The sequence below is a fragment of the Mesitornis unicolor genome, unplaced genomic scaffold (assembly GCF_000695765.1).
Source record: "Mesitornis unicolor isolate BGI_N332 unplaced genomic scaffold, ASM69576v1 scaffold41347, whole genome shotgun sequence".
Taxonomy (NCBI): Eukaryota; Metazoa; Chordata; class Aves; order Mesitornithiformes; family Mesitornithidae; genus Mesitornis; species Mesitornis unicolor.
In genome coordinates, this window is record NW_010196560.1 from 1 (window position 1) to 9,876 (window position 9,876).

The following is a 9,876-nucleotide window of genomic DNA, read 5'->3' on the forward strand; positions in this document are numbered from 1 at the left end:
CTTCCAACTCCTGAGATTCTGTGATTCTATCCTAAAAATGCACTCCAATACTTCCTTCCTTCCTGCCTTTCTTAATTTGTTACCAACAAATAGAATCCAAAAGACCCACCAGCAATTAACTGGAAAAAGTCAGTATTAGAGTAAGGGAAACTGCATAGACAACAAGCTGAGAAGTACTGGCATATCTCAAATATTTCTGGAAGTCTGAAGCATCAACATTAAAAAAGAGGTGTTTGATCTAACTTTTCCCCATGCTTCAAGCTTCTCTTCTTTTGTTTCAGCCTGAACTGGGAGACTTGGATACCTGGCAGGAAAATACTAATGCCTGGGAAGAAGCGGAAGATGCTGCCTGGCAGGCAGAAGAAGTTCTTAGGTAACTGAAAAGAATGTAATACGTGTAAACTTTTACATGTAAAAGAATCAAGTACAGGTTGGTTTGTTGTAACACTTTTCTGATAAGAGCTAAGAATCGTTAAACAATTCTTAAGACAAGTTATTTTTGTGCATCTGATGTCTGTATAACTGGTGCTTGGCAGAAGACATTTTGGATCCAATCAGTTTAGTAGATGAGATATTGGGGGAAATCTGAGAATCACTGGAACATTGGAGCAACACATAAACCCTCCTCCAGAAAAACCAACAATGCTCCCCCAAAGCCAACAACTTATGATGTTCAAATAACATGTTTCAACTGGATTAAGTAAAGTACCACTAAATGACTTTATGAAAAGGATCATAATCATGTGTTTGCTTCATCATAACTTGCCTCAGATAGCTCCAGCTCCTGAAAGTCCTCTCGTTCTGCTCACAAAGTCACAAACACATGGTTTCAGTGGGACTGCAGTCATGATATGAAATAAGGACATGATATATTCAAAACTCTTTGTCGAACTGTGAATCTTTAAAGAGAGAAAAAGGTATTTTTGCACAAGAAAGGAAAAATATTCTGGTTGAATATTTACTATATTATTTGGGAAAATTTACTCTTTTTGACCAGTAGAGTAAGACAAGAGAGAAGTCATGAGCACAGTTTGGATGCATTCATAAAAGATAACAAATTTAACCAATTCTCAGTGTCAGTCATTCTCTGCAGTGTGAGAACAGGGTTGTAATGCAAGTATCTTTGTAAAATTAATCAGTGTGTGCATTCTGGTCAGTATCTTGGTGGGTTTTTTTACTTCAGTACTGGAACTGTTTCAGGTCTTGTCTCTAATGTATCACAGCTTTGTGATATGAATGCTGTGCCCTTGGGCTGTTATTGTTCCAAGGAGAGTACCTTTTCCCGTAAAGAATATCGATAGGCTTAGTAAAATCTTTACTCTCTAAAGTGCAGTCTACTGAAGTCCAGTAAAATGACTCAGCCAGTAGAGGGCGTGGAAACCACTCCTCTGTACAGAGGCGTTCGGTGTCGAGCCATTGATGGGGGCAAAAGAAACATGACCTGCTATGACTTTCCTCACTTCAGAATGGCAAATGCACAGCAGCACTGCTTAACACCTCAGGTAGCTTTGTGGAACTCTGCTGTCTCTATGTGCTGGCTGGTGTATCTATAGCTTCTTCCCTTCTGCATCCGTTCAGAGGTGTGGGGAACTGAAGAAAATTGCTGCTGCAAAGTGGCAAATATTATCACTCTGCATATGCTGCAGTGTCAGCACTCTCAACTAGCCTGCTTTCTGCTGGAATGTGGAATAGTGAGTGGGTCATGATCTCAAAAGAAAAAGTTTGGGTTTCCCTTAACTTGGGAGGTAGAATCTGATTTAAATTACTAATTTCATTCTTTCATGACAAACAGCAGAGCAGCTAAAGTTAACTCCTTACTGCCTTGTCAACTAGAATTCTTTATTCTCTTTTAATAAGCAATTCCTTGTTCTTACTGAATTTGTGTTAAATTTCACCTTTTGAAGGTAATGAAACTTCCTTTTTATTTTTAAAGTCCTCTTGAAAGCAACTCAGCAAATTTTTCATATCTAATCCAAACTGAATATCTAATACTCATATCTAATCTAACTGAATCCAAAGCAGGACTGACCTTCTTACACCATTCTATTACTACAGGAGAGAGCTGCAGTGTGCAACTTGGAGTATGCACCCAGCTGTTGCTCCTGCACCACTCAGTGATGTGTTCTAGCTGAAGCAGGGGAATAAAATGAGTGGATTTTTGAATTGGCTTGGGTTTTTTTTTCTTCACTGTAGTCAGCTATGTATTTGTTAAAATTGGAAACCTATTTCTGTAGACAGATTCTCCGAGCTAGCAGATAGTGATGTCTGGGGTTTCATAGCAGTGATAAGAAATAATGCTAAAAGGATACACAACTGAAGACTCTTCCTTTGTTTTGGTTGTTTCCTGAAGGGCTGTTGTTTGTATTTGTACTGAAGAGTAGAGTACAACATGGATCTTGAGCATGTGAAAGGGAGTACTGAAAATTATAATCTCACCTGATCATGAGGAATATGTTTGCAGTACTTGCATTGCAAAGAGGATAACTACTGATGCCTCTGCTGAGGGAAAGGAGACACAAATCAGTGTTCTAGAAAAATCGAACTGTTTTGGTCTGAATTTGAAAAGATAGGTAATCTTGCTATTCAAAGCATTAGACAGATTCTTCTTTTTTTTTTTTTCCTAAATAGCTCTAGACCTTGTAACTGTCACACACTGATTCACTCACTCTGAATCTTTGGGAATTGTGGCTTTTAGATTGTAAAATAATTGAACAAATGTTACTGCTGAAAAAAGGACTCCAGCACAATAAAACAGTAACTGTTCTGAGACTAACTACAGTAGACTGAAGCTCTATTAGTTATAATAATCTATTTATTGACAGGAACTTAAGGTATGAAAACTGGATTCCTGATATTTAGCAATTCGTCTTTTCTTTCATTACAGACAACAGAAGATAGCAGAAAGGGAAAAAAGAGCAGCAGAACAACAACGCAAGAAAATGGAGAAAGAGGCTCAAAGGCTAATGAAAAAGGAACAAAACAAAATTGGTGTAAAACTGTCCTAACAGAAACCAGGCCTCAATGGCAGTGCCAGTGAAAAAGAGAATTCCAGCTCTACAACATAAATATTGGTATTGATTCAAGTATTTCTAGGACTTCAACACACTGTTTGGTTTCAATGCATTCTTCAGGTCATCTCGAAAGCCAGGATTCTGACAAAGTATCCTGACCTACTGATAGGTGGTTCTTCAAAGAGAGAAAACCCCACAGAAAATCATGCCTTGATGGAATGATGTTTCCTGCAATAGTTCTGTTCCAGCACCCCTCTTTGCAGCAACAGTGATTAAGCAAGGATGTTGATTGAAAGACACTCTTAATGAACAGCTCAAGCCTACAGAAGAGAATGTAAATATTCAGTGGTGGGAAATCTACTGTATTGTCTGTGCTTACCTGAAACATGTAATTAAACAGTTTTAAAGAAACCTTTGTTTCCTGCCTGATAAGCAATGTCTGCTTTTGCCTTTGTCTGCAAGTAATTTTTAAATGCTACGGATGACCTCCAACTCTAAATGTACTTCTGGTAGAATATGCTATGGTAGAGCACAAGCTACAGCTAAACCCTAGGGTAGATTTCATGTCACTTTGCCACTTGCACCTTCCTGTGCTACCGTGCCCATTTAAAGCTCTGCATCACCGCACAACAGTGGTGCATGCTGCTCCTTTCTTATGAAGGCCGATGTTGTGAATGTAGGGGGGTGATTTAATCACTTACTTGTAGTGGTATTTTTTTTAATTTCTAGCAGAAATTATTTTCCTTCCTACAGTTAAGGAAAAAAATCCTCACATCTTATATTTGTTGCTTAGGCAGTATAATTGGAAAAAAAAAGTGTCCTCCTGTTAATAAAGCTAGTGTGAAAATCCTCGGTTGAGTTATAGCACTTCTCAAATTCCACTTTTGTACACTTGAAGTATATATTTAGAATAGAATAGAAAACAGTCATAGAATGTATTGGGTTGGAAGGGACCTGTAAAGATGATCTGGTCCAACCCCCCTGCAGTGAGCTGGGACAGTGTTACTAGATCAGCTTGCTCAGAGCCCCATCAAGCCTGACCCAGGCATCTCCAGGGATGGGGCCTCCACCACCTCTCTGGTCAACCTGTTCCAGTGGTCTGCCACCCTCATATTGAAGAACTTTTTCCCAATATCCAGCCTAAATCTACCCTTTTCTAGTTTAAAACCATTACCCCTCATCCTATTGCTACATGCCCTAGTGAACAGCTCTTCCCCAGCTTTCTTATAGGTACCTTTCGGGTACTGAAATGTTGCTGTATGGTCCCCCCCAAACCTTCTCTTCTCCAGGCTGAACAACCCCAACTCTCTCAGCCTACCTTCATAGGAGAAGTGCTCCAGTCTTTTGATCATCTTTGTGACCCTCCTCTGCACACTCTCCAGCACTTCAATGTCCTTTTTGTGTTGGGGACTCCAAAGCTGGACGCAGTACTCCAGGTGAGGTCTCATCAGAGCAGAGTAGAGGGGCAGAACCACCTCCCTCGATCTGCTGGCCACACTTCTTTGGATGCAGCCCAGGATGCGGTTGGCCTTTCTGGGCTGCAAATGCACACTGGTGGCTCATATCCATGGTTGAGCTTTTTCCCTGCCTGAGCTTTTCCCGCCTGTGCTGCGCTGGGGGGCGTCGCTGCCGCCCCGGGGCTCTTTTACTGAGGGAGGGGTCACCCTTGGCTCCGCCCGCGCTGACGCAGAGCGGCCGTGCGCCTGCAGCTCTGCATTGCTCCGAGAGGAGGGGGCGGCTGGGGTACTCTCTGTTACTGGCGGTTTTGCTTTTGCCTTCGCGGATTTAAGCGCAGTTTTGTCCCTTCAGGAAACGTCCCTCGGCGCGATCCTCCGCTCCGGAGACCTTCACCTCAGTGGCTTCGCTGAAATGGTGAAGGAATTGCTGGAATTACACATTTGTACTGCACTTTTTACCTTGCACTCTTTACCAGAGCAATTACACAAGGTAAATGTGCAGTACACGGCAAGAGTGCTTTAATGAAGAGAAGTTGCATGTCTGCTGGAAGGAAAGGTGTACAGGAGGAGGGGAGTCGATGTGGTTCTTAAGTCCTGCTCAGAGCTTTTGTGGATCCTGTTCTTCCTGGATTCAGGGGCTGTGTGGATTTCCTATATTGTGACAGGTGAGAGAAGACAGCAAATTGAGATTTGGGTTGGGATTTAGGAGAGATATTTGATCTGGGAGGAAAGGAAGGAGAAACGAGTAAGCAGAAGTTAAGAAGAGCCTTGTAAAGGGGTGGACATAAGTCAGGATGCAGGTGAGTGCTGAGGAGGTGGGCAGTGCTTGTACCTCAGCATTTTCAGCAGCTTAGGGGCATGTCAGGTTCCTCTTAAGCCTAATATTAAGGAGAGGCTTCCTTGTTCCTGGTCTAGAAAGAAGAATATGTAATGGGATTATCAACAGGCATTGCTTCAGGCAAGGAAGGAGTTGATTGGGATCCTAATGCTATAAGCCTGAATTCAAGCAGCCATCTGCTATTTCTCCTTAGCCTATGAGCTGCTTGTCCTCCACACCTGCACTGAGACAAGCCTTTCCAGTGCTGTAAGGGTGTGGGTATGAGCTTTTTCTAAACTCAGGAAAAAAGGACAGTTTTTATGGAACACCACAATTAGGATGGTGTCTTTGTAGCAATAGCTGGCATATCCTACGTGCACTGGGGAACAAAGGCCAGTCCCTGAAGGTCAGACTGGAGCATTTGTTATGGTACTTCAGGCCTCTTGCAAAGGGCACCTTGAGCTGTCTGCATCCTTGCAGGATGGAGGAGGCTTAGAAGTGAGCTGAGTTTTGGATAGAGATCAGAGCAAGGACTTTTATGAGGAATCTGATGGGAACTCTGTCGCCTCTGGCTGAGCATAGTTAAGTACTTTCTGAGAGTTTAACAGACCGAATGATTTTTAAGGGCAGGAAGCAACTTTGACATTATTCTGGTGTTGGTGCCTTATGCCTTAAACAGCATGTTTAAAAACGCCTCTACTAAATGGAGCCTACCCAAAAAATGTTATTAAAAATTACTTAAAATTATTAATACTGTTGTTGAATGGAAAAATAAAACATTAATATAATATTAATATTGTTATTAAAATTTGTTTGGCCTATCTCAATTTTAAATGTAAGTATAGGTTTGTGCTGCATTATTGCCTCTTGCTGCAAAAGAAACCCATGTAGTCAGAGGTGAATGTCTCTCCTAGAACTGAAGATCACTTTTTCCTCTAAATTCTTCTCCATTTCATCACCACTCCAAGTGAAGATCACTTGAATAATAGTGGCTGTAAAAGAGAAATCCAAAATTCCAGTAAAGTTGGAAACACTGGATATAAAATATTGCACTCTTGGCCTTGAACAGACATACTCAGAAGTAGGAATAAGGCATTTTCTGTAATGTGTTCCAGGTATGAGGAGGTATTTAGGAATTATGAAATGCCATGGTTGTTTAAAATTTACATTACTTCCCCCCTAAAAAATTAATTTTGCCCTGAGTGTCCATGCAATTAAAAAGCTTTTGAACATGACCTTTGCGCAGAGGTACTGCAGTAGTGTTATAAGGCAAGCCAGCCTTAACATAATACTTTATGAAGCCTCTTGAATCTTTCTTGTGAACCCAAGTAATTCAGAACCCAGGCATCAGAGGGACAGGAAAGGTCTCTGAGTCACCTCTGGAAGCATCAGTATGCATCACCCTCTTACGTGTTTCAAATGCTCCCTGCACACTGGCCGATTTTTCCTCCTGATGATTAAGGGAGTGGAGCATCTCCCTTAAGAGGAGCGGCTGAGGGAGCTGGGTCTCTTTAGCTTGGAGAAGAGGAGACTGAGGGGTGACCTCAGTCATGTTTATAAATTTGTAAAGGGCAAGTGTCAGGAGGAAGGAGCCAGGCTCTTCTCAGTGATGTCCAATGACAGGACAAGGGACAATGGGTGCAAGCTGGAGCATAGGAGGTTCAACCTGAAGATAAGGAAAAACTTTTTCACTGTGAGGGTGACAGAGCACTGGAACAGGCTGCCCAGAGAGGTTGTGGAGTCTCCTTCTCTGGAGACATTCAATACCCACCTGGCCACGTTCCTGTGTGACCTAGTTTAGGTGATCCTGCTCTGGCAGGGGGGTTGGACTGGGTGATCTTTTGAGGTCCCTTCCAACTCCTAACATTCTGTGAATCTGTGTGATTCCTCCCTTGTGGCTTACTACTAACTCCTTTCTTCCCAAAAGTCGCAGAGGTCGCTTGACCACTTCTGCTCTGGGTTGCACGGGGAAATATTCCAGTTGCTTTGCTGGAGGGGAAAACTGGAGGCCAGTGAGATTGAAATGGCCAGAGGTGCTGCTGAAAGCTTGGGCAGAGCCAGACAAACCTCACCGTTTCATCTGCAGGGTAATGTTGCCCTCCTCTGATCTATGCACAGATCTCGGGTTTTGGAGATGGAGAATTCATGGCTCGACGGTCACAGTGGCATCTCACTGTGCACACTGAGACTGCACAACTGTTGGCTGGATTCAGCAAGGCCTTCTGGACCTCTGTGAAACACCAGGAAGCCTGATATTCTCCTGCCACTGCAGGAAGGAGAAGTTACAAGCTTCTAGGAGATTGCATTGGGTTGAAGATTGGGTCACTTGCGTCTGTCAGTGCCACATGGGCGCTGCAGCGCAGGTGGCATGTGGGTCCGCAGACTGATGGGAGCCTTTTTCTCTGGCTGAGTGCTTGGAGCTGTAACTGGTGTTGGAGAGTCTCTGAGTCCTTCTGACTCTGAGTCCTTCTGACGGTTCCTTCTGCCCTGATAACGTGCCTCCTCCTGCTCGGCCTGTGCCTGACAGCTCAGCTGAGACAGGGTATTTTTTATAGCTTTGCTACCAGAAAACATGCACACAGGTTTAACTTTTCTAACATGCTTTACTGAACTTGTAATTATAAAGGTAATTTATACAACAATGCAATTAAATAATAAGTTAAACCACAATACTTTTATACATAGTATTTCAAGGGTTCCAATACATTAAGACTTTAAAACAACACTGACGTTCAAAGTGTGTCCACGCCTATACTTATCATTGCAACACTTTTCAAGACTCCCAAGAACGTACACTTTCGGTTACAGTCCCCATATACTCAAGAGACCGGTGAAATGCTTGCGCAATGATATGATTGAGAAGAGCACTGCACAAGACAGGCACAAATCATGTGCTGGAAGCTGCCTGGGTAATGTGGGTTTTACCTCTCAATTGAATTGATACTTTGGACAACAAATGGAAAGTGCTATCATGCTTTCTGGAGTACATGTAGGAATAAGTCTCCACGTCACTTAACACTGTAGTTTCACAAGTGTGTTAGATTAGTGCTGCCTAAAGAAATAACCCCTTTGCTCTGGCCATTTGCTCCTCCTGTGCACATCTCCTGCTGCTGGCGCAAAGCACTTGTCCAATTGCTCACTGAAGCAGCCAGGGAAAGTGACTGAACTTAATGCTAACGCAGCAAATACGAAAGAGAAAAGCTGAAGTTCTCCTTCATTTCCCTGGCACCAGCACAGGGGATGGGGACGGTGCCTGGGAGCTGGAGAACTATTTCTGTAGGCAGCAGTACTATTAAAACATCTTGTGGAACTGCAGGGTTCAGCTTTTTCATTTTGAAGCAATGAACATGTTTTTGAACCTATTTATAGTGCAAATCAAATCGTCTAAAGCAAAATTATGGACTCTGCCAGAATATACACTAAGTTTTTATGATCTGTCTCATCCCTCTTTCTCTCTGTCAGCCACGTGGTGACCAGGGACAAAGGGGACTTTAGGTTTTGATACTGAAGGGTGTACGGCGTAAGGAGTGCAGGGCCACCAGGCAGCAACCACGAAGCAATGCTCCAATATTGTAAATGGGGTCTGATCCTCCTCTCTGGGTACTGAAAGCCCACATGATTGTTGGTACAACAGGTGCTGCTACAGCCAGAACATCTCTGAAGAGGCTGCTGCTCCAGTAACTCCTTTTGGTTCCTGTCTGAGAGGAATTACTGACAGACCCAAGGTCTTCATCCTCATTAGCTTCTATAAAATCAAGTTCTTTCATGAAACGGTTTTCATTAACTCCGTGCACCACCTTCCTGCATGGAGACTCCACAGGAGACAAAAGGATGGCAGAGTTTGGATCACTTGGAGTTAAGTCCACAATGATACCAGAATCACTGCAGCTTCCAAGAGAAAATTCACCCAGTTCCTTCAGTGAAGAAGGTGGGCTTAGAGGACAGGCATCTTGAGCTTTGAAGATGTTTTGAATGAGCTGTTTCACATCTAGGCTATACGGCACCACGTCAGTCTGGATGGCCTGTTCCACCATCACGCTCCTGCTTCTCTCCTTGTCTTGGAAAGAAGTTAGTGCTTCATAGAGGACATTCTCAAGCACCTCTTCATGCACAGCAGAACCGGAGGGAGCAGGATCACTCAACTCAGAGGCGGTGGTGGTCAAACATTCTTCAGCTGGATCAGTCCCGTTAGCTGTATCCTCAATAAGAAGCAGCCCACTATCTGCCAGCTCCTCCTGAGCTTGGTTCTCTGTGAGAAGACTGTCTGGCACCGTGGCGCATGGCATCCACTCTGCATCACTCCTGTACTCCAGGCACTGCTCCTCTCTCACAGAGCAGTTCTCAGCCATGCTCTGCAGCAAAGATTCCAGTTTCTTGTTTTGAATATTTATGTCTGTGAAGTGTTTCTTAATTTTTTCATCTTTCTCAGCCAAGTTGTTTTTCATGGTTTCAATAACCTGCTTGAGTTGTTTAATTTTGCTTCTCGCTTCCTTTAAGGACAGCTCTGCCTCTACGCGATTGCATTCTTCCTCTATCCAATCTTCTCTCATCCGTCTCAGCTGAGCTTTGAGCTGTTCTATTTCTCTTTCCC

At 43.2% G+C, this 9,876-nt stretch overlaps 1 protein-coding gene and 1 long non-coding RNA gene across 2 annotated transcripts; one reads left to right on the top strand and one right to left on the bottom strand.

Moving 5' to 3' along the window:
• Positions 1 to 267: 267 nt before the first annotated feature.
• LOC104543826 lies at positions 268 to 3,422 on the top strand. The gene is made up of 2 exons (XR_728162.1): positions 268 to 373; positions 2,885 to 3,422. It is a non-coding gene; the product is annotated as an uncharacterized LOC104543826 (long non-coding RNA).
• A 5,187-nt stretch (positions 3,423 to 8,609) lies between these two features.
• On the bottom strand, positions 8,610 to 9,869 carry SYBU (syntabulin (syntaxin-interacting); the record flags this gene model as incomplete). Its single annotated transcript, XM_010188522.1, has 1 exon — positions 8,610 to 9,869. A coding segment is annotated over one exon (1,093 nt), but the record flags the coding sequence as incomplete, so codon positions are not given.
• Between the last annotated feature and the right edge of the window lie 7 nt (positions 9,870 to 9,876).